The sequence below is a fragment of the Hakea prostrata genome, chromosome 11, assembly GCF_041222555.1.
Source record: "Hakea prostrata isolate BN-2017 chromosome 11, UWA_Hpros_2, whole genome shotgun sequence".
Lineage (NCBI taxonomy): Eukaryota > Viridiplantae > Streptophyta > Magnoliopsida > Proteales > Proteaceae > Hakea > Hakea prostrata.
This window is the reverse complement of record NC_142610.1, coordinates 14,559,100-14,585,021: the sequence shown is the minus strand read 5'-3', so window position 1 is coordinate 14,585,021 and position 25,922 is coordinate 14,559,100. Positions and strand designations below refer to the sequence as shown.

At 37.9% G+C, this 25,922-nt stretch overlaps 1 protein-coding gene and 2 pseudogenes across 1 annotated transcript; 2 read left to right on the top strand and 1 right to left on the bottom strand.

The window, feature by feature from the left end:
* The first annotated feature begins 4,881 nt into the window (after positions 1-4,881).
* On the top strand, positions 4,882-5,409 carry LOC149000292 (SKP1-like protein 1A pseudogene; annotated as a pseudogene).
* Positions 5,410-20,959: 15,550 nt separating this feature from the next.
* On the bottom strand, positions 20,960-22,258 carry LOC149000291 (putative F-box protein At5g55150). Its single transcript, XM_089139152.1, has one exon. It carries the CDS (start codon positions 22,256-22,258, stop codon positions 20,960-20,962), a length of 1,299 nt encoding a protein of 432 aa, XP_088995278.1.
* A 2,787-nt stretch (positions 22,259-25,045) lies between these two features.
* On the top strand, positions 25,046-25,571 carry LOC149000290 (SKP1-like protein 11 pseudogene; annotated as a pseudogene).
* Positions 25,572-25,922: the final 351 nt, after the last annotated feature.

The window sequence follows — 25,922 nt, the reverse complement described above, 5'->3', positions numbered from 1 at the left end:
TCGATACTGAAATTAAATCTTGATTGAAAGTTTTTATTATTCTGATTTTCTTGTTAACTATTACATCCATTTATTTGTTTCATTCATTATTTAATTTCTTGATTCAAAACCCCCAATTTTTATCAAGGAATAAATCTTTACCAATCTCTGCGGATTCGACCCTACTCACTGCTATTGCAAATTTAGTTGAGAGAAGGATTATCTTTAGTGGATTCGACACCCATCATTTTCTTCTTGGTCATATGAGTGGGAGGGCCCTGTTGGGCCAAGCCAGAAAAGCCTTACCCTGGACCAAACCTTGCAAGGCCAAGCTCCGCCTTGACACACCCTTATTGGCCTTGACAAGGCCAAGCAAGGTCGGTCTGAGTTGGCCCTAATTGACCTTGACCCTGCTTTACAATTAAAGGCTTAAATCTTGATAACAAAGCGATAAAGCAACCCAAGAAACAAATGAAAATATAATCACCAAGATAAATTGATAATTGACCTAGTAATGTAATTCCAATTACTCAAATTAGGAATATGATGTCATATTAGGCCTAATATGATGCATATACTAGAATTCGAGCATGGCTCATTTGGCATAGGACCAACACTTTCAAGAATGAAGTCAAAGTTTGAACATGCTCCGGGCAAGGGGCGAAGCCCTGCCTCATATTTAAATTATATGTAACAGTTATTCCCCCTCCAAGGAGTACTCATGGCAAGTATAAGCTAACCCGAGTGAACCTCAGTTCCAAAACAAATGTTGCACATACTAGTAAACCACATTATTATAGTCAATAGATTGTTGAGTTGCATATCTTTGATAGGGAAACACTAGTGGTAATCAAAGTTAAAATCAAGTTAAAGATCAAGGCAGTATCAAAATTCAAGATTAAGGTTGGGATAAGGGTTAGGGTCAAGGCCATGGCCAAGATAAATATCAGAATCAAGGTTGGGCCACACCAAACACTAAACCTTGACCCTGCCTAGACCTTGATTTTGGTCTAGAATATTCATCCTTGAACCACCTTCCGAACCCAAACACTATTTAGACTCACGATATATAGATAAGGTGGATTCATGCCGTCACATCAATGCACCCCTACCGATGGCCTTGACCAAAGAGAAATAAGAGTTTGGGAATGCAATATATATTACAAAAATGCTAACATAAGTTCACAAAAGTAGCATTAAGGGATCATAACTACATTTTGGAGATTGATATGTTGCACTAAATTTTCAAAATCCTCAACAAAGTAAACCCAACATATTCCAGCTGTCTCTGCCCCCAGCTTTTACAGTTAAAAAAAATTTGTTACTTGTATTGGTGAAAATCCTAAAATTTCCAATTTATGCTGAAGCATTTTCACGAATTCATCATATACTATACCACTTAAACAACAAATGAACTCCTTCCATTTATTTGAATCTCATAAGCAGCATCTTAGATGTGCTTTGACAGATGAACCGCGCTACCTTGCATGGTTATGTGATTAGCATATCATGTAGGGAGACCATTTCAGAAGAACCCTCATCAGAATTTTTAATCGTCTCCCTTCCCTGTGAGTCTGTGACAAAAGAAGTATATATTTATTATTTGTTATTCCGAGGTTGGGTGATAAAACATAAAATTCATGCAAACTGTCTGGGATAGGTAATAAACATTAGATGGTTGAAGCAACTTCATCTTGGCTGACTTTATACTAATTCACCCAGATTGGCCGGTAGATACTGGATACCCAATTTGCAGTAAAATGTTTTGCTATAGATTACACACACACTAAGCATACAGAACTTGGCTCAGTTGAGCCTTTTGCAAATTGTGGTTTCAGCAACAAAGAAGAAGTTAGGCAGCCAAGAGCAACTTTCTATTATCATCAGTCAAAAGGCAAGGTGGACCTGATCAACCAGTGAGCAAAAAAACACAAGAAATAGTACAATCAAGAAATACTCCCCCTCTTGAAACATTTAGGTTGCCTTGATTACAAGTATGAAAGGGTTTTCAAAATAATCTGAAAGTGAAAATTAATTTATAAAATATTTTAGTTGTTGCACATATTTTTTGAGCATACATATGAAAGGAAAGTATTACACTCATTAGGGGAAAAAAGAATTTATTGCAAAAGGCATAGAAAGGTAAATTCATGAAACATTTGACGCCTTAAAGGGGTGTCAACAAGAAGATCCCAAGCACAATAGTAGAAACTTTTTCTCTCTCGTAGTTTATGTAACTTGTTTGCAATAAAGATATTACAAACAAAACCTAACCTTCGGTAAATACTTCTAAATAAAATAGTACAAGATACACACTGATAACTTGGTCTTGCACCTACTTCTATTACAAACTTAATTCAACTTTGCCACCAGGAATAGCAACAAAGTATAGATCATGCATTAGCCTAGGACAACTATCATTCAGATATTGAATAAACATCTAGGCCAAGAACTTGTTCTTACAACAAGTAGTTTAAAGTTTTAATGGTTTTTCATTTAAAATTTTCCTATCCCATCACATGCTTATTATCCATGATAGAGATTTTTGAAAATAACAAAAACATGTGAATGATATAACAAATGCATGTCAGTCACATTACTTAATTTGAACCATTAGGAGATTCAACGCAAAAAAATGTGAATCGTTCTTCTTTATACAATAAAGATGTTCCCTATAGACTAGCCCCTATTTGCTCATCCTTGCGCCTTCCACTCCTTCCCCCTTCCACAACCCTCCACTCCACCCCCCCACCCCCTCTTCTCCAACCTTCCCAGTGCGGCCTCCAGATGTGGGGATATCCGATTACCCTAAGAGTTTGGCTGGCCCCTTCTCCATCTTCCCCTATCCTCTACTCTGTCTATGACGAGTCTAATGTGAATTGTTATTCTTTGTGTGATAAAGACGTCTTAGAAGATGTTCCCGACCTTGAAACCCTTTCCCCGTCATATGTCTTCGATCGGGAGGCTTGTCGAGGAAGCAATTGCATCACCAAGGGGTGCTTCCAAGAGGATGGACAATCTGTAGTTCATTTAAAGTCTCCTAGAAAAAGAATAAATAGAGAAAGTAGGTTCACCTAGTCTAGCTTGGTCTGTTGGTCTCATTGCTTGTCTTTGCTCAATGCTTAATTGAGCCTCTATTTGCCTCACTTTTGTATAGGGCATCCGGGCTTGCCCCCAGTTCGTCTATACTCTCTCCTTCCCCTTTTCTCTCTTTGGTTAATGAATTCAATTACTCATCCCAAAAAAGGAATTACATAGAGACGACTATAGTTTATTGTCATCATCTTGGGTTAAACTTGGTTCAGAAGATTTTGCAGGTCATGCCCATTGGATTGTAGGTTGAGATCCACCACTGCATGGGCCATCATGACAATTTACACTGCAATGTTGAATTTGTTCCCTACTGCATTATTGAAGGCAACCCTATCATGCAAAAGTTTGGAAAACCAGTCATCAAAACTTAATTATGCTGTTCATTACGCACAATCACAATTCCCTATGTTACTTCATGAAGCCTTTGACAATTCTCCATACCCCATCCCTCTCATTTGTGAATGTAACTAGGACCATCAGTGATGCAGTACAAAAGGTCAACTGATAGTGAACAATATGATCTAGCCCCAATTCGAATAAAAAAATCACTAAGAATATGTCAACACCATCAGGTTAGTCTCTATCTATAGAGAGAGAAAAAAAGGGGCATACCCAGTGCATGGAACACCTGCCACTGTGGGCCTGGGGGAGGGCATAATGAAAGCAGCCTTATTCCTATTTTTCAAGAGAGGCAGTTTCCAAACTCAAACTCTTGGTCACTTGGTCAAAGTGGAGAAACCTTACCACTGCACCAAGGCCATCCCTCAAAAGGAAGGTACAAGAAAAAACCTATAGAACAGCCAGAAATAAGCTTTGTGTGTGTGTGTGTGTGTGTGTGAGAGAGAGAGAGAGAGAGAGAGAGAGAGAGAGAGAGAGAGAGAGAGAGAGAGAGAGAGAGAGAGAGAGAGAGAGAGAGAGAGAGAGAGAGAGAGAGAGAGAGAGAGAGAGAGAGAGAGAGAGAGAGTGACCCTCAGTTGATAGATTCAGCTTAGCCCATCAGAGTGACCCTCAGTTGATCTATATCTTAGCAATTAGACCGTTACAGAAGGTAAAGAAGTAAAACTAACAGAAGTGAAAATTCAAAATGTGTTCCATGTTTTATGGTAACAATGTTTAGGGATTTTTATTAATTAAAATGGAGCAATTACTTGATAAAACCACAGGAAATTCGGATACTCCATACCCTAGTCTATACCTTCCTCTCCTCTTAAAGAGGGGAAATATACTATTATGTATTTATTTATTATGGACCTTTTTACTTTTATTAATATGATTTTATTATTTGTTTCATGGATATTTTGATTTTGAATCCCTATTATGTGCTTTTTAGCATGATTTAAGTGATAATTTCAGCGAGTGGTAAATTCTTATCATAGGAACATATTCTTCGTAACATGTTTATCAAACACCAACTTGTTCTAATAGTGTTCCAGAATGAATTTATCAAACACTCATTTTCAAACAAAGAACGATCTCTCAGCACAAAAACATATAAATAGTTTTACACAAAAACTAATCCCTCAAACTGGAAACTTTACCAAATGCAAACTTAGTATCCTCTTCCCAACTATTTCCTTTTCTGAAAGGGAAAAATAATATCTTAGTCCTAATATTACTCGAACTCTCGACATTCAGCTTTTTACTATAAATATATGACTTGCAAATTCATTATTTGCTTTTCACTCCTCTCTATTTCTTTTAGTTGTTTTCTAAGTGCATTATTCGCTGTCAAAAACCCTATTTGCTTGAGTTTTTTAGAAGGCATTCGCCACCAATTTCAAGCACTCTTCACAATCTTCTGCACTAACGATGTCTTCTTCTGGTAAAATTTTTCTGAAGAGCGCTGAGAATGAAACTTTTGAGATCAATCGATCAGCAGCCCTTGCCCTTCTATCCGGCACCATTAAGAATTTCATAGAAGATGGATGTGCTGGTGATGATGATATGGTAATACCAGTACCGAACATCTACTCTCAGATTCTCCCAAAAGTGCTCGAGTATTGCAAGAAACATGTCAATGGTGATCAAGTCGATGGTGATAAGAAAGGGAAAGAAATCGTCGAAGATGACAATCATGCAGATCATAATTCCAAAGTTGAAGATTTGAAGGAGTGGGAAGCAAAGTACATGGATATCGATCAACGGGATCTTTATCATCTCATTTTTGCTGCATATCATCTAAACATTAAAGGCTTGGATTTGACGGTAGAGAAGACGGCTAGTATGATAAGGGGGAAAACTGCACAAGAGATTCGAGAAGCTTTCAACATCAAGAATGATTTTACTCCGGAAGAAGAAGAGCAGATCCAGAAAGAGAATGGATGGGCTTTCAAGTGAATGAAATACATGAAACTATACAAATTGGGAAGTAAATTTTATTATCATTGGTAGGTAAGGGATATGATTGTAGTGGCAGATTTAGTTTGCTTTAGTATGTGATTGATGTTAGTTTGTTTTTGAGTTTTGAATATGTGACTTCAATTCATTAGGTTTCTCTTGTTTATTGCTTTATGGTGGTTCTTATTCATAGTGAACTTGCACTTGTTGTTTGTTTTCTATTGAATTTCTCTACACCCACTTCCTCAAAAGAGTCCAGATCCTCTCCCACCAGGCAGCCCTCTTCTTATGCACCCTCCCTCACACATGGCCTGCTTGAGGGTACACGGGCAGGCTTGTGTCAACCCAACTGTGAGAGGCGGAGCATGGGAGGACAGCCAACCTAGGAGGAGAGGATCTGAGTTCTGAAAGTCATACTAAACATGAGGCAGTCCCTCAAAAACGGTTAAGATTCATGTGAAATGACTTTTTTATCCTAACTTATTAGCTACAATTACACGAAATGAACATGGTAGGTTTTCATATCCAAACCTTCAATCCTTGGCGGCTTGCTATGTGTTTGAGAATTAAACCTCGTTAACCCTCCAGATATCTTCAACTATTCTTCCACACAACTCGCCCCATCGTTTTTTAGGAATTCATACTCTATATCAGGGGGTGGGGACTGTTACATATACCAAAGATAGAGTCGAGGTTAGAGATGCAGGTTATTACCGATGGAGCAACCATTCGATGGTGACTCGCCCCATTCTTTGTAGTTTTATGTGTAGGTGAACAGCTTAGTTTCTCTGAAAAGACAAGCTCTCCAAAACTGATCCATAATGGCAAATACAACATTGCAATGATTCCTTAGCATTTCTTTCTTCTCCCTTCCTCATCTTTCTTGTTATCTTAGGGTTTGTTTTCTATGTTTTAGAGAACTGGATTTCCTTAAGGGAAATCAATGGGAGAAAGCGAGGTGATGATAGAATTCATGTCTCTTGATCCACTGAAATAACATGTTATGGAGAAATCATGGATTTGCATTGGAAGCTTATCCATCATTGTTTAAGAGGAACCAACGAAGAAATTCTCACAATGAGCCAATTTATGTCTATCGTTATTATAGACAGTTGATTGCAAAACTGACTTATGCTGATCCAAATTTTCACTCCCACGGTTCCCCTTCACCCCAACCCCATCTAGGAAAAAAGAAAGATCTATTGTTAGGTTTTTTATTAAAATCTATATTATCTATATATTAAGTTTCAAAGTTAGTTTTTGCAAGCATTTCTTTTATTTAATTATTTTGTTTGTGTGTGGGACCCTTGAGGTAAGGGTGGTAATGAGGCACCATGAGTAAAGGAGGCCCTTCATGACCTTGGTTAAAGGAGGCCCTTCATGACTTTGGTTATGAGGCTCTTCATGACATTGGTCATGGGTCTTAAAGGTCTTGATCATGGTGATGAGGTGGGCTAACTTGAATGGTGGAATTACTCAAATTCTAACTCTTGACCTTTATTTTTCATTTCAACTTCATGACCATTCATGGCCATTACCATGAGTGGGGGTTAAGGTCTTTGAATGGGTTAAAGCCTATTCATTCCAAAGAAGTGAATATGAGAGTTACTTCCTCAAGTAGTGGGGAGGTTAGGTCAAGGGGGTTTATTCACATTAGTGGAGGAGGGACAAACCATTGATTCTCCATTAGTGGAGAATTGATTCCCCCCTTGTGGGGAGGTGTGGTTTGGGCCTATATAAACCCAACCCTTCCTTGCATATTGTGTGCTATTGTGACTCTCCTCACTCACATTATTTGTTTTACAAAGTTCATTTCTTACTTGAGTTGTCTAAGTGTTGTGCTCTAGCTTTTGGCTCCTTTAAGGGACTAGAAGAACTACCTCATCTTCTAGTTGGAGGTTGCTTTATCTTGGAGGTGGTGGTGCGAAGAACCCTTGGTAGTAGGGTGCATCAATTACCTTAAAGACAACATCAAGGTGTGACTCAACCTCGTCAATCAGTGGTTCGTTCGGTTGCTACTTCAAGCTCTTCAAATTTGCTAAAGATCTTCATCTCTCAATTGTATTGCAATTTCACTTTTATATGTTTGAAGAATTTGTAATACAATTACCCCAACAAGTTTAAGGTAATTGATCTGGAAGATCCAATGGCAAGTCTTGGAGATGGCGACTTCAACAAAGACTGAGACAGCAGCATTGAGGTTGTTGATGGAATTAACACCGGAGGAGATCCTTCAAACAATACCGTTGAAGGTAATGTCAACAAACAAGGTGACGACACTTTCGTTGCCATAGATGGTATGAGATATCCATTCCTTGCTACTCATGATTCAATCCCCACTAATGTAATTCCAACAGTGATAGATCTTATCCCGGATTTGGGTAAGATGAGGATTGTCACTGAGTTCGACAAAATCGAACAGTTTGGAGGTCAAAACTTCAAAAGGTGGAGGCAAATGTTGCTATTTGCCTTAGCCCAAATTGGGGTGGCATTTGCCTTGACTGAACCCATGCCAGAAAAAAGTATTGATCCTGTTAAGGAGGGCAAAAGGGTGGCTTGGATTCAAGCGGACTACCAATGCAAGAATCGAATTCTGAATGCATTATATAATGACTTATACCATGTGTATAGTTCATTAGAATATGCTTATTCGATTTGGGATGCTTTGGTTAAAAAGTATTCTCTTGAAGATGCTGGTTCAAAGAAATACTTGGTGGCTAGCTTTCTAAATTTTACTATGAAAGATAGTGACACAATATCAACCCAAATTGATTTATTTCAAATTGTGGTTGGGAAGCTAGCAAAAGAGAAAATGGTCTTACCTGAAGAATTTGTAACCGGTGCCTTGATTGAGAAACTTCCACCTTCATGGAATGCTTTCAAGATGTCTATGAAACATAAGAAGACAGGATTGACCTTAGACCAGTTGGTTGTAAGGATCAAGATTGAAGAAAGGAACCGGTTCAAAGACAAAGGTGAAAAAGACCTTGGAGAAAGTCGCCTAAAAGCGAACTTGGTGGAAACCAACAAGCAAAACAAGAAGAGGAAAAGTCATCAAGAATATGATGAGTCTTCTAAGAAGAAGAAACTGACTTGTTTTGTTTGTGGAAAGGTTGGCCATTTTAAGAAAGATTGTAGGTTCAAGAAGAAAAAAGTTGAAAAGGTGAACCTAGTTGAAGATGATGTGTTTGTAGCTATGATCACAGAAGCCAATTTGGTTGAAAAACCAAAGGATTGGGTGTTGGATAGCGGTGCTACAAGACATATCTATGGTGATCTCAAGATGTTTTCCTCCTATTCTATGGGCTCAAATGATGAAAAGGTATTTATGGGAAACTCCCAAAGTGCCCCTGTTATGGGAAAAGGTAAGGTGATTTTGAAACTTACTTCGGGAAAAATTATTGTTCTCACCAATGTTCTCCATGTGCCGGATATTAGGCGAAATTTAATTTCAATTCCTTTGCTTAATAAAGTAGGAATGAAGTTGGCTTTTGAAAGTGATAAGACAATTATCACTAAAAACAATGTATTTGTGGGAAAGGGATATCTCAGTGAGGGATTGTTTATACTTAGTATTTCCAATGTTGTAATTGAAAAAGCTAGTACCTCTTCTGCTTACTTTGTTGTTTCATCTAATTCTTTTGATTTGTGGCATGGTAGGTTAGGTCATAGTAGTGTAAAATATATCACCAAACTATGCAAGTTAGGGATGATCACCGAAAAGGTGGAATCTCCCAAGGATAAGTGTAAAACTTGTGTGGAAGCTAAGTTAACCAAAATGCCTCACAAGACTATGGATAGAAAGAGTGATCTCTTGGAATTGATCCATAGTGACTTATGTGACTATAAGTCATATGAGTCAAGGAGGGAGGAACAATTATGTTATCACCTTCATAGATGATTATTCTAGATATACCATGATTTATTTGCTCAAATCAAAGGATGAGGCCGGAAAGGCATTTATATCTTACAAAATGGAAGTTGAAAATCAACTTGGCAAGAAGATTAAAAGACTTAGAACCGATAGAGGGACTGAGTATTTTAATCTTGATAAGTTTTGTGAGGAAAATAGAATTATTCATGAAACGACCGCTCCTTACCAACCGGAATCAAATGGGGTAGCGGAAAGGAAAAATAGATCTCTTAAAGAGATGATGAACTCCATGTTGTTGAGTTCTAATGTACCACTTGATATGTGGGGGGAAGCCATGTTGACTTCATGTTATCTATTAAATAGAATCCCACATAACAAGACCGGTATGGTTCCATTTGAAAAATGGTTTGGTAGAAAACCAAGTATAAAACATTTACGTGTTTGGGGCTGTTTGGCCAAGGTGTTATTACCGGATTCTAAGAAAAGGAAACTAGGTTCCAAAACATGTGATTGTGTGTTCTTGGGGTATGCGATAAATAGCACGGCATACCGATTCATGGTAATTAAATCCATGGATGATGTTATTGAACCAAATAGCATCATAGAATCAAGGGACGTTGAGTTCTTTGAAAGAATTTTCCTCTTTAACTCCGCCTTACCTATAAGTAAGGAGAGCCAATTGATCAATGGGGAGTTGGATCCAATTGAAGAGAATATCAATCAATTGGGTATTAGTGATGGGAATCAATCAAGAACAAGCAAACGACTCAAAAGACCCAAATATAAGGATGATGAGTGGCTTGTTTACTTGGTAGATAAGGATCCTCTTAATTATAAAGAGGCTATCACATCACTAGATGCCATCTTTTGGAAGGAGGCAATCAAGAGTGAACTTGATTCAATCTTGGCGAATAATACTTGGGAATTGGTAGATTTACCAATTGGCTCTAAAACTTTGGAGACCAAGTGGATATTTCGAAAGAAGTTAAAAAGTGATGGGTCCCTTGATCGTTTCAAGGCTTTACTTGTTGTCAAGGGATTTAGGCAAAAACCAAACATCGATTATTTTGACACATTTGCTCGTGTCAAGAATTGCCTCAATAAGAGTTATGTTGGCAATTGCGTCAATACATAACTTGATCATCCATCAAATGGATCTAAAAACTGCTTTTCTAAATGGTGATTTAGAAGAGGAAATTTACATAAAACAACCAGAAGGTTGTATTGTAAAAGGACAAGAGCAAAAAGTTTGCAAGCTTTCGAAAATCCTTATATGGATTGAAGCAAGCGCCTAAGCAATGGCATGAAAAATTAGACAAGGCTCTAATTTCAAATGGCTTTATCATCAACAATGCCGAAATGTGCTTATATAGCAAGTTTCACGGTGGTAAAGGCATATTTATTCTATTATACGTAGATGATATGTTGATAATGGGGACAAGCTTGGCAGTAGTGAATCAAACTAAGCATATTTTGATGTCTAATTTTGACACAAAAGACTTAGGGGAAGCCGATATGATTCTTGGGATCAAGATCATCAAGCAAGAGAATTGTATTTCACTATCTCAAGCTCGTTATGTGGAAAACATACTTACAAAGTATGGCTACCATGAACTTTCAGTAGTCAAAACACATTTTGAGGTGGGATGTCATTTGAAAAGGAACTTGGGTGAACCAGTGAACCAGAAAAGGTATGCATAAATCATTGGTTCAGTTTCATATCTCATGAATTGTACATGTCCGGATATTGCTCTTGCGGTAGGAAAGTTGAGTCAACATACTCAAAATCCAAGTAAAGAGCATTGGAGTGCAATTGATAGATTACTAAGGTACCTAAAAGGTACTATAGACTATAGTTTACACTATAGTGGTAAACCAACAGTTTTAGAAGGGTATTGCGATGCTAATTGGATTTCGGATACAAACGAATCCTTAGCCACTAGTGGGTATGTGTTTACACTAGCAGGTGGTGCAATCTCTTGGAAGTCCACAAAGCAATCATGTGGAACAGGTTCTACCATGGAAGCTGAGTTCATAGCTTTAGAGAAGGCAGGAATGTGCCGAATGGCTTAGAAGTTTAATGGCGGATATACCATTGTGGGAAAAACCGACGCCATCGGTATTACTACATTGTGATAACCAAGCGGCTATTCACTTAGCCAAGAATAAGGTGTACAATGGTAAAAGGAGGCATATACGCCTTAGACACAATCTTGTGCGACAGTACATAGATGAAGGAATGATAGCTATCGATTATGTGAAGTCGAAAGGAATCAAGCTGACATGTTCACAAAGGCTATGTCTCACAAAAACTTGTGTATTGCATCTACAGGAATGGGTTAATGCCTAATCCTCAGGTCACATGATGGATACCCTACCTATGTGAAGAGGCTAAATACCTGAATTAGGTTCAAGGGGTACAAACGAAGTCATGGGAAGACCGGTTCAGTACTACCATTTATAATTATTCCATTTTAGGGTGTAGATGAAGGTAATAGTACTACCACAAGGGTAAGGTTGAGCGAAGCTCTTAATTAGTCTAATCCCAAGGAATGTGGGGGTGTGTTAGTTGTGGTGCACATCAGAGACTAACCTAAGTGGATGTAGGTGGTTTGGCCGCCACTAATGAGAACTTATAGGCGAGTGCTCTAAACATTCATGAATCCAAGATAAGGGACATGGCCGGTTCAAAAGTCCAATGTGTAGTGTAAAAGGTAGCTCCAAAAGTCGACCTTTAGGACATGGATGATGGGGCGGTCAGCTACACTAATGAGGAAAGGTTCAAGGAGTCTGACTCTACCCGTACTTTGTAGCGCGACTCATTAGACCTAGTGTAGGTTCAAGTCTGAAAGACACCTACAACGATGTGTCCTTTAGTGTCTAATAAAGTCACAACACGAGTCATTTTTTGCAATTTTGAAACTTGTGGGGGATTGTTAGGTTTTTTATTAAAATCTATATTATCTATATATTAAGTTTCAAAGTTAGTTTTTGCAAGCATTTCTTTTATTTAATTATTTTGTTTGTGTGTGGGACCCTTGAGGTAAGGGTGGTAATGAGGCACCATGAGTAAAGGAGGCCCTTCATGACCTTGGTTAAAGGAGGCCCTTCATGACTTTGGTTATGAGGCTCTTCATGACATTGGTCATGGGTCTTAAAGGTCTTGATCATGGTGATGAGGTGGGCTAACTTGAATGGTGGAATTACTCAAATTCTAACTCTTGACCTTTATTTTTCATTTCAACTTCATGACCATTCATGGCCATTACCATGAGTGGGGGTTAAGGTCTTTGAATGGGTTAAAGCCTATTCATTCCAAAGAAGTGAATATGAGAGTTACTTCCTCAAGTAGTGGGGAGGTTAGGTCAAGGGGGTTTATTCACATTAGTGGAGGAGGGACAAACCATTGATTCTCCATTAGTGGAGAATTGATTCCCCCCTTGTGGGGAGGTGTGGTTTGGGCCTATATAAACCCAACCCTTCCTTGCATATTGTGTGCTATTGTGACTCTCCTCACTCACATTATTTGTTTTACAAAGTTCATTTCTTACTTGAGTTGTCTAAGTGTTGTGCTCTAGCTTTTGGCTCCTTTAAGGGACTAGAAGAACTACCTCATCTTCTAGTTGGAGGTTGCTTTATCTTGGAGGTGGTGGTGCGAAGAACCCTTGGTAGTAGGGTGCATCAATTACCTTAAAGACAACATCAAGGTGTGACTCAACCTCGTCAATCAGTGGTTCGTTCGGTTGCTACTTCAAGCTCTTCAAATTTGCTAAAGATCTTCATCTCTCAATTGTATTGCAATTTCACTTTTATATGTTTGAAGAATTTGTAATACAATTACCCCAACATCTATATTGATCCTTATGCTGCAACAATCAATTACTTGAGCAGAAGGAGGCATTTGATAAAAGTTGGTTTTTGTGCTTGGAAATTTCTAGGCAAAGACCTATCCAATGTGGGTTCTTAACCCCTTCACATTTTCATATGATACAAGGCATAACTTAGCTTCAGATGATAATTATAAAACATGGTTACCTGTGACTGCATGGAAGTGCATGTTGTTGCGTAGCCTTTATTGTTACTTGACATCCTGCTTTGACTCTTATAGATCTTTGTCATTCTTCATAAAATGGAATCGTAAGATATCCTTGTGTTTCCTAGTTCCTAGAAGACGAGTGCAATGACCAAGGCCACTCCCACCACAAGTCCTACACCTGTAGAGTGATCAAGCAATTTGATGAAAAAGGGAGACTAAGTAAAATTACCATATAAGCAAAACTGCATTGGGCACCAATCAGAAACTGGTGCCTTACCATTTTGGCCACTCCCCTTTTGGAAGCATCACCAGATGTGCAAAGTTTGTCCTGCCTACCGTATAAATCATGAGAATCAAATGCGAATGACACGGCCTCCATCCTGAATTGTGAACTTATGGTGGCTTATCAAGACAAACATCATAGTAGCAGAGAGACTGAGAGAGATTGAGACCTCTTCCTTGGCACTGATAGCACTTATCTCTTCCACCTCCTCCACATACAATACACGATGGATATGGCTTCTTACGATATTCTTTCCGAACATTTGACTAGAACCAGCAAGGGACTACCATTAAGTAAGCTAGCTAATTATGATTTCAATAACATAGATTATCCTTTTTGGAACTCGTGAATGAAAATCTACCCTGATCATTGGCACTCCAGAGAACGAGGAGTGACATTCACTAGGCCATCTCTTGGTGTTTGTGAAGATCATTGGCTCCAATCATTGGTTTTCCATCTCAATCATCACTTCAAGGTATGGATTCTCTTATTCTTCTTTTAATCTACTCAACCTCCTATTGAATTATACTCTTTGGACCATGGCTGAAGTGATGCAACCTTGCAAACACTTGGCCATGAGCTTCCCCTTTTCATTTCCATCAATCTCAATTCATTCTTGCTATGATTATGTTCACCTACATTACAATCCCATGATTCTTTTCATTTCAACATATTCTTTAATTCAAACTGAGGTATAGATGTATGCTAGGTTTGAATTACTATTGATTCATGATTCTAAATTAGTTCTTATCATCCCCTTAACTGATTCCCCATCAATTCGTGCTATTGCAATCAATTCCAATTCAATACTTGATGTTTAGCATATAGAACATAGGGTTTCAATATGGGTATTCATAATTGGACCATTGGATCGTGATAAGTTTTGGTGTGTAGTGTCCCCATATTGCCATAATCATGCCCTCCAAGTTTCATATCTATCGGAGCACCGGAAGATCAGTTTCAGGCCAAATCCCCATTTCTGCCCGCTACTGTTTGCTTTGGTCGACTGCTTGGTCGACTGACAGTTGACCAGCCAGTTGACCAAGATATGACAGCAACTTTGTCTTTGGCCAAATTGCTTCGTTTGACCCCCGATTCGATTGTTTTCTTCTCTAATGTTGATTATATGTTGTCTAGGGTACAAACCCTAATTTTGGGCTATTCTTGGTGATTCTTGGTATTATTTCCGACTTGATTAAGGTATGGACAGTCGTTACCTCAAGTACGCTGATTATGCAAATCTACTTCTACTTTGGAAACTTAGTAGATATACTTCATTAGTGTATTCCTTAGCCATGTATGACTGTTGTATGCACTTATTATCAGTAATATTATGTTACATGTCATTCGGAATATCATGCTTAATTATTCTTTATGATTACATATATGATAGATCATGTTATACTACGCTTTGTTTATATGATGAATTATTGATCATGTATGATATGATGAGATTGAGCTTGTGAATGACTAAGTATGACTTGGGATTGGGAAGTGTCCTACCGACACTTCGTCCTTGGACATCGGAGGGAATAGTATGGGATGTTCTCCGAAGGTGTCCATCGACACTTTCTCGGGTTATTGGATGACATACATAGGATTGTCTAGATGTATGGCTAGGACTATCCTCGCTGTATCAGACCCGAATCGGAAGGGTATTGAGACCGAACGACCCGTGGTAGGGTATGGTTTGATGGGCGCTCAAGACCGGTAACCACCCCGTGAGAGACATAAACCATATTGAGGATACCCGGAAGGGGCCATTTATTGGTAGGGTTGCAAATGGATAGACTTGGGCTCACGATCACTCAAGACCGGTAACCAATCCGTGAGAGGATGTGAGAGCTTCTCGTTTAACATTTGTGGATGACCAATAGGGTTGATGAGTCCGTAGTCCGAGTTGGTTGTAGCTATAGGAAACGCTGACTCTAGTGTGAAGGATACGGAACCGAGTTGGTCAGTGCCATAGGGGAAGTATCCAGTGATACGACTGAGTAGATGACTTGCATTGGGCTAGGCTTCGCCGTGACATGCGCCAATACTTATACCAATGGTGATGTGAGAGAGTGGTGACCTAATCCCCAACCATGGTTTCTGATGAGGACATTACCCAATTACCCCGGCAGACCCAAGATATCATGTATGATTAAGGGGGAGAGACAGACGACCTAAAGAAGTATGGTGCTATGGCTTAAAGCATGTCTACCTCAGAGACTAGCATACTCAGAGTTAGAATCATATTGCATTATTGTCTCATATCATCTTGCATCATATTATGATTTGTGCATGGTGGAACGACTCGCCATGCTGAGTTCTTTGAACTCATTTCCTTTTGTGCAATTGTTTTGTTAGACATATTTGCAGGTACCGAAGACATTGATGGCTCCTACTATGAGGCGGAGCAGGATCCCTCATACTACGGTGAAGGTTCTGGCTATTACGAAGATTGTGGTGAAGGTGCCGAGGGTGATTACCCTCCGTACTTGAGTTAGTCTGACCTTGTTTTGGGAGAGGCCGTGCTTGGTTTCTTTTGTGTACACATACGAGGACACTTTATACAAAACGGAGGAGACCCTAGCTTAGGCCCATTTTTTGTCATTCTGGAACTTGGATATGTCATGTAATTTTTATGGATTTACTCTTTGATTATGGTTTGTAATTTAACTTAATCAACCACTTTCCGCTACAACTGAGGGAGTGACTGCTGATCACTCTCCCTCTCTTTTAGGAATTTCCTTTATATGCACTTGATACCTTATAATTTTCCGCACTCTGATTTGATTATCTTCTCTTATCCATTTTGATCTAATTATTACTTGTTTAAAACATTGATTATATTGTTCGTGATTATGTTATCGTGTATGTGGGAGGCATGGCCACTCGATCCTTGATCCTCGGGCTGTGGATCACATTCCCAGGTATGCTAGATAGGATACCGGCTGGGTGGATGTGACATATATGGTAACTTAAAATTCAACAATTGTCTTTTAACTAAGACATCCATTCAATGTGTCAAAGGCTTGCGCACAATCAGAGTTCAGTAGGGCAATTTTCCTACACAGTGTTACCCCAACATTTTTTTCCTCAGAATTTGTTTCCATACCTTGACCTCAGTGTTTCCATACCTTGACCTCAGGCTACAAATGTGGCCCACCGACATTGGCCAAGGCTGTTTCAACTAATGGACATCCATTCAACTAGTATATGTTGAAGGGCCTGTTGTACTGAATATTTAATATTAATGTTACTTGGTGTATCTTGGATGCAGGGATCTGTTTCTTTTCCAAACATAGCTGTGTTTTGTTTGTTCACATTTAACATCTGGTCATAAGGTGGGGGATCAACAAAGACGTAACGCTGATGTGAATGAAATCTTACGACTCACCAAATTCTCTTCAGTCATTGATGCAGGTCAACCACAGAATATTCCATTTCTTACCAGTTTTTTTTTTCAATTTCACATTGCCAGTACCTGATCATTATGGGAAACCGGTTTTTTCTGTTTAAAATTTTCATCAGCAGGAAAGTCTTAGTATTTTATGGAGTGTCTTATTTTCATCAGCAGGAAATCCTTGTCCTTTGCTGACTCCATGCCAAGTATAGGGGTCAATTTGTGCTTTTGAATCCAAATATTAATGACAGATTACTTAATTACTATACTCCACTCCTTTTCTTCCTCTCAAGTAGTTTGAATTGGCTAAGTCTTCTTCGCTTTACCAAAAGCAGAAAAAAAAAGCTGGAAATCAAGTAGATCCATATCTTCTATCTCAACCTTTAGGGAAGAGTACTTCAAACAAAAATCATTGGGAGTCAAGCTTTTCTGTAAAGCTCATGTTATAATATGCGAAAATGAGCCAAAGGAAGAGATGACTTCTCATTTTTCTGCTGTCCTTGGCCCTCCGGTTTTTTTGCTTTTTGTTGAACTCATTTTTTATTTTTTTTTATTCAAATACCCTGAGTATTTTATAGAAAATGAATCATTCTTAATTTCTCTTACATCTAGCATGAATTCAGTCATCAATTACCAAAAATTCAACCCCATCTTCATATGTGAATAATCTGAATGTTCCAAGGCTTGTTGAGTATTTAGGATTGGCAAGACTAGAACTTTGTGGTATTTATTACATAAATAAAAAATAAAATAAAAAAGGGCTGTACTGACTGCATAGATCTCCCAACACTGCGTGGTCTAGGAGAGTAGGAGGGTCACAATGTATGCAGCTTCACCCCTGCTTTGCAAAGAATATGTTTTGCCGGCCGACTTGAACCCATAACCCCTAGGTTACAGTGTGAGCAAACCTACCATTTCTCCAAGGTCTGACCTCAGTTGAAATAGATAAATATGGAACCTCGCAAACAGTTAGTAATGACTTGCAAATCATGTCATCCAGTTAAACGTTCTACTTCTTCTTCCACGGGAAAGAAAGGAAATTAATAATGAGTTTGATGTTACTAAAATGGTTAGTTAGATGATTAGAAATTTCTGCTTGCTATATTGGTAGATTACTAATTGTTTATGTTTTTGGTACACATTGTGCTTTTTAGAATTTGTCCTAACTGGTCTTATGATGTTAGGACAAATTATTAAAGAATTTTCAGAAGATACTTTATAAAGCTTTAGACTGGGTAGAGGAGGGTTGGTCCGTTGGTGCATTGGTTTGGCCATGGCCCCCGGATTTTTTGAAATTGTAAATATCCTTGTTTTTTTCTCTTATTTCTCTATCTTTAAATGTGAAATACCACTATTTGGCCCCCTCCAAAAATTAAAAATAAAAATTTAAGATAAAGATGATGGGTACAAATGTCATTCATAATCTTTATCTAATGGTTATCATTAAATCCCTAGTTTTAAGGAATAAAAGGTTAAATTATAATTAAAAACTAACTCTTTCTCAAATTTTCTCCACATAATATATTCTTAGATGGGACCTACAGTGGGTCCCACATACATTCGGCCCCCCCCCATGTTCAATCCTGGCTCCGCCCCTGGTTGAGTTACACTAGAGTTCCCGGCTTGGTTCGGGTCGCACATGGGTTCATACCGTGAGTGCGATCCTTAACCCTAAAGATATATTATATAGGTCCTTACCTGTATAATTATATATAAATTCAATAACTAGCTCATTTTTGCCTGATGTGGGACTAATAGAAATCATAAGATAAAACCATAGAAATAAAACATATATTTAAATTAAAATAACATACATAAGGTTTAAATTCCTTCTCAAGAACCTACCCTTCTTCCTATGCTGCTGGTTACCAGCTTAATAGAGAAAGGAAATAGTTGATGAGTTCATGTCAGTGCTCTAACAGTTTTTTCAAAGTTTTTATTAACTTTATTATAGTGTTATATAAGAAAAATTCTGTTTCTTAATCCTTGAGGATAGCATATATATAATATTATAATACTGTTATATATGCATTGATAATATATATCTAGGGTGGATTTATTTTTGCAATATTAGAGGTGGACCCTTCTTTTAAATATACACGGTAGAAAGATGTGAAGATCTCTTGGTAGTCGATCCCTCATTTAGATAAAAAAAAAAAAAAAAAAAAATACTACTTTAAACCCAATTTTAGTGAGAATTGAACAAGAACTCTCGTATCATGAAGTGTGGATAAAGATACGAATTTATATCACTCCCTTATAGGTTTTTGTCTGAAAGTGTAGACTAGTTGACAATGAATTTTGAATTGAAGAAAAAAACTCATAAGTGTTAGTATTTTCTAACGTAAAACTTTTTTTCTTTTCTTTTTTACTTAATTTATTTTGAATGAAAACAAAAGGAGATGATGGGCAAGAGAGTAACGACCCATGAATGGCATTCTAAGTATCTTGACAACCCTTTCAGAATATTTGTTACTTTTCTCAAATCAGGGACTTGCTAGGATGATATCTATATTTATCCTTTTAAATTCAATCCGTACATCTATAAGCAAATCTGTTCTTTCTCAAGTCCTACATATTTAATACTCCAAAAGAAAGAGATTCAACCAAGTACATTAATATTGCTAGAATCTGAAAGGTGTTGCGTGGAAAGATTTAATGTATCCTTTCTCTGTGATAGAAATGGCGGATTCAGTGAAGAAGATTGATGTGGAATTCACAATTGAAGAGAGGAATTTGCTCTCCGTTGGTTAATGAAAGACGCAATTGACTTTGTTGAAAACAAAGATGAATTATTGACTATAATTACATACTGAAATCTATCAAAACTGAAATTTAAAAAAGTTATAAATTTCCCTAATGAGACTGTAGCTAATCCAATCAGTCAATTCAGGTTGCTCATTTAGTGCTACAACTGCAGTCACACTATCTAATGATATGAGAATGCTAGAAATACTCAAGGAAGTAGCTAAAGAAAGGCCATCAAGTATGGCTTCAAGTTCCACTACAAGAGCAGATAGTCCCCAACGATCCTTCGCTTTTGTTTGCCAAAATAGACTATATTGGTCCCATAAGATATAGCCACGTCTTCCTCTGCCTGTAGCCTTATCCCGAGCACCATCAAAATATAAATGAGAGGCGGATTCATCAATCCCCTATAGCCATGGTAAAAGGTGAGTGAACTTGCTGATCTGGTGTTTGCGATGAACAAGAGACTTGTTTTTGAGCTAACTGCATAGAGAGCCGAGTCATAATTTGAGCAATATTCACAGGCAGGCCTCTAAAAATGGTGCATTATGCAAATTCCAAAGCAAAGGGATGACCAAATGATATCAATTGATTGTAAATCTACATATCCTAAAAAAATTTCATGAACAAATTTCATGCAATCAAACAATGAAGAACCTAGAAATTCTGCAGTGTCTAGGTGAGAGTCTCCAACATTGTTTTGCATATTTACAATAAAAAAGTGCATGACTGACTGATTCACATTTTGATGCACATATCAAACATAGTAGGCCTGGGGAACCTTATCTAAAAGGTAATGGATTATGGCTTCATATGAAGCTCTCCAAAGAAAATGCCTTATTTTTGGAAGGGTGCGCATACTCCAAATATATTTCTAATAAGCAGATGTGGAAAAGAACAATGCAACATTACCTTAATTAAGTTTCAGCTCAAGCTCAAAGGAGAGGGAGTTCAATAGGGGTAATCATCTATTTCTAAACTTGTAATGAAACCAATTACCATTATTATTAAGCAATTATCCGTAATAAACCCCTCATTGAAACTTGTAAATATTTGGAAACCAACACACCCATATGCATTAATATGTAGGATAAAATAAAAGGAAACCATTCCACATAAACATAAACATACATGTAAATAATATTAAAAGATGGAGCATTAAAAATTGGATGTCCTTACCCTCTTCAACAACTAAACTGTCCAAAAAATCACTTCCCCTCATCTGTGCCAAGAGATGGGCTCAATCCAAATGGGCGGAGATGCATGAGAATGACAATAAGTTGGGTAGAAATTGAATTTAATGCTTTTATCTTCTAGCTGAAACACACCCAAATCATCACATGGTGTTCTTTTTAAATCAATGGTATTACGAATGTGATCAAAATAGTCATCTGTGAAGTATATGGAATTTCCTTTAAATCCGTTGTAGTGAAGTGCTGAGCAAGAGATGCAAGTGTTTCTGCCAATGAATAGCATTTGGTCACCCAAGTCCTCCACCTTAACCCAGCATAGTTGCTGTAAATCTAACTTGAATATCCAAAACATGAAAGTAGTTGTGGGAGATGTCGAATCATATGGATCAAGTGAATCCAATTTAATCCATCTTATAATCATTAGCAACTCTCCATGAGATTCCACCAAATAAAGAACTTTGATATGGCTTTCAAAATCTATTACTGGGGGAGGAGCAATGTTACAACTTGTTTCTCTTATCCAAGGAAGTAATTCCAAGAGTATAAGATCATAATCTTGCTTGATGGCGTACAGTCTTCCATCATAGACAATAATATCTTCAACTCCAGAAGAAAACCGGATATAGTACTGATGTTTCCACTCCTGATCCCCCGGCCTACAGAAAGCTAAATAATAACGGAAATAAAGAGCTATGACCAAACAATCATCTGGAATGGTTGCCACCGAGCCTGAGGATCCAATCAACTTGAGCTTGTTTTCATCCAAATTGAAGTTGTTAGCAGAAGTAGAATCAGGGGACAACAACATAGCCTTGCGAATGTAATTGGAGAGCAGACGATCCCCCTCAAAATATGGAATAAGAGGAAGGGTAGATTGAGGGGGAAGTGCAATGCGAACCCTAGTAAATGGATTGTAAAGAAACATGGATTCCTCAACATTACCCAACATTATTAGCCATCCCCAGTTAGACCCACAACACAGAAGACCAGGTAGTTTAGGCATGTCTAAGTTGTAAACTTTGCCATGGAAGGCACTGAAAAACCCCTGGTGATCAATATCACGTTTTGATTCTGAGAAGGAAAGCATCAGCCATGGGAATTGAGGTTTAAGGAATTGAGGCTTAAAGAGAAATTGACGCCATAATCTACAAACTGCACCAATACGATGAAACTCCACCAAGTCTAGTTTGTTCACTATTATCGCCAAGATTTCGTCCGGAAGTGCTGCCATAATTGTAGCAGTTCGGATATTATTGTCCTTGAAACCACCATGGCAATGGCAATGGCAATTTACAGTTGAGGAGAAACTAGGAAGGGAAGCCATGCATGCGCTAAGTTTACCAAGACGAACAAATAAACTGAGAAACTATTGAAGGGAAGAAGATCAAAATTAATACGGAATACCTACAGGACAAGGATTCACTCTGAGGCCTGATCCGATTATCTGCCTCTGCCTTGCTCTAATAAGTTTCAAATCATCCCTTCCATCTATCTATCTATATAGATCTCAAGAGTAGGATACTCTTCTTTCCTTTTCCGAGTAGGGTTCGGCCTCTTAAATATAATAATTTCAGTCATTTTTTTTCTTCTTTCCCTTCTTAATTTCTTTTAAAAATAAACAGAAGGAGAAATTTACATGGGGAAAAGAGTCATGAGTCATGAAAGACTTCCACTCTTCTTTCTCAGCCTTCATATCCTTTCGAAGAATAGGAAAGAAAGAAAAATTTTCGCAATGTATTCCTACTGAAAGAATGACTCAGAGTCCAAACAATGAAGAAGTCTTTTGAAAGTGAAATTCAAGTTCAAAATTGAATTGAATTCACAAGATTTAAATTTGAATATACTTACCCATCAACAGCGCAGAAGGGAACATTTTGATTGTTTAAAATGAGCCCTCTACATCTAAAATTACAAGGCTTCTTCGTAGACACAAAGAAACCATTCCATTTATACTTGTTTTAATGGCAACACCAATGAGAGCAGATCCCAAATCAGGTGTGTTTGTTAGGCAATATTAGAATGCTTCTTGAGGAACAAAAGTATATCATGTTTATCATTGTTGGAATTTATTAATATAATTAATAAATTAAATGCTCAAGGGCAAATTTGAAAACTCACTAGGGCGGTTACAAAATAGGGATATATATTTTGGTAACCACAATAAGTGAGTGTGTTTACATTACGTAAGTTTTCCAATAAAAGGAGCCGGCTCCCATCTCTCTCCCTCTCTCCAAGAAACGCAAGAAGGAGAAACCTAGTGGAGGTTTCCTTCCTTTGCCTTAGATCTTTCTTCCATCTTTTTCCACACGGCATTTGGGTTGTGGAAATACTTCCCTTTCCTTGTGATTGTGGAATCATCCCAGTAGAGATTTGGTGGTGGAACGAGAACGTGGATCCAGATTTACTTCCGCTGCGAATACTTCACAAAAGGGAAAGCGAATCTAGGTAAGGAATATTTTCCCGTCAATTAATTGAATTGAACTAATTGGAGTATTACCAACGTTGACATTGGCATCAGAGCCGTAGTTCCCACGATTCTCGATTCTTCCCCATTGTTTAATTTCATTGTATGGATCCAATAGGAGAATCTAGGGTTTAATACGAAACCCATGGGAGAATTGATAGGGTTTTTGGAAACCCTTAAGTTTTGGGTTCGGATCCGAATGGAAGATCCTTGTAAATTTCCCTTATGATTTTTCGCATGAATTGATTATCCATGAAAATTATTTTTTGTTTAATAATTATTGCTTGAATTTTTTCATGTATTTTTGGATGATTTTTTGGGTGAAAAAAACATGTTTTACCGTTTTTTGAAAAAAGAAATTTCGTTTATAAAAAAATTGGAAAAAACGTCGATTTCTGGTCATTGTGGATCGGACGGACGATCACGACCACCCGACGTAATTTCGCCTGGGAGACGGTCATCGGGAGACGGTCATCGATCAGTCCTGTCACGCCGACGGAATTTCCGTCTGGCCAGACGATCATCCGTCTAGCACAAAAGGCAGACGGTCATCCGTTTGGCACAAAAGGTAGACGGCAGTCCGTCTGGTCCACAGTGCCAAACGGATGACTTCCACTACACCAAGGCCATCCCTCAAAAGGAAGGTACAAGACAAAACCTATAGAACAGCCAGAAAGTTGTGTGTGTGTGTGTGTGTGTGTGTGTGTGTGTGTGTGTGTGTGTGTGTGTGTGTGAGAGAGAGAGAGAGAGAGAGAGAGAGAGAGAGAGAGAGAGAGAGAGGATATGAAAAGAGAGTGTGTGCTGAACCATGATAGATTCAGCTTAGCCCATTAGAGTGACCCTCAGTTGATCTATATCTTAGCAATTAGACCGTTACAAAAGGTAAAGAAGTAAAACTAACATAAGTGAAGATTCAAAATGTGTTCCATGTTTTATGGTAACAATGTTTACGGATTTTTATTAATTAAAATGGAGCAATTATTTGATAAAACCACAGGCAATTCTGATACTCCATACCCTAGTCTATACCTTTCTCCCCTCTTAAAGAGGGGAAATATACTATTATGTAATTTATTTATTATGGACCTTTTTTCTTTTATTAATCTGATTTTATTATTTGTTTCATGGATATTTTGATTTTGAATCCATATTATGTGCTTGTAGCATGATTTAAGTGATAATTTCAGCGAGTGGTAAATTCTTATCACAGGAACATATTCTTCGTAACATGTTTATCAAACACCAACTTGTATTAATAGTGTTCCATAATGAATTTATCAAACACTTATTTTCAAACAAAGAACGATCTCTCAACACAAAAACATGTAAACGGTTTTACCCAAAAACTAATCCCTCAAAATGGAAACTTTACCAAACGAAAATTTAGTATCCTCTTCCCAACTATTTCTTTTTCTGAAAGGGAAAATAATATCTTAGTCCTAATATTACTCGAACTCTCGACATTCAGCTTTTTACTATAAATATATGACTTGCAAATTCATTATTTACTTTTCAAAAAACTCCTCTCTATTTCTTTTAGTTGTTTTCGAAGTGCGTTCTTCGCTGTCAAAAACCCTATTTGCTTGAGATTTTTAGAAGGCATTCGACACCAATTTCAAGCACTCTTCACAATCTTCTGCACCAACAATGTCTTCTTCTGGTAAAATTTTTCTGAAGAGCGCTGAGAATGAAACTTTTGAGATCAATCGATCAGCAGCCCTTCTATCCGACACCATTAAGAATTTCATAGAAGATGGATGTGTTGGTGATGATGATATGGTAATACCAAGATGCGAACATCCGCTCTCAGATTCTCCCAAAGGTACTAGAGTATTGCAAGAAACACGCCAATGGAGATCAAATCGATGGTGATAAGAAAGGGAAAGAAATCACCGGAGATGACGATCATGCAGATCAGAATTCCAAAGTTGAAGATTTGAAGGAGTGGGAAGCAAAGTACATGGATATCGATCAACAAGATCTTTATCATCTCATGCTTGCAGCATATCATCTAAACATTAAAGTCTTGTTGGATTTGACAGTAGAGAAGACGGCTAGTATGATAAGGGGGAAAACTCCACAAGAGATTCGAGAAGCTTTCAACATCGAGAATGATTTTACTCCAGGAGAAGAAGAGCAGATCCAGAAAGAGTCTGGATGGGCTTTCAGGTGAATGAAATACATGAAACTATACAAATTGGGAAGTAAATTTTAGTATCATTGGTAGGTAAGGGATATGATTGTACTGGCAGATTTAGTTTGCTTTAGTCTGTGATTGATGTTATTTTGTTTTTGGGTTTTGAATATGTGACTTCAATTCATTAGGTTTCTCTTGTTTACTGCTTTATGGTGGTTCTTATTCATAGTGAAGTTGCACTTGTTTGTTTTCTATTGAATTTCTCTACACCCACTTCCTCAAAAGAGTCCAGATCCTCTCCCACTAGGCAGCCCCTCCTCCCATGCACCCGCCTCACACATGGCCTGCCCGGGGGGTACACGGGCAGGCTTGTGTCAACCCAACTAT

Coding starts and splice junctions, on each gene's coding strand:
- LOC149000291 (XM_089139152.1), bottom strand. CDS start 22,258: ATGGCTTCCCTTCCTAGTTTCTCCTCAACTGTAAATTGCCATTGCCAT.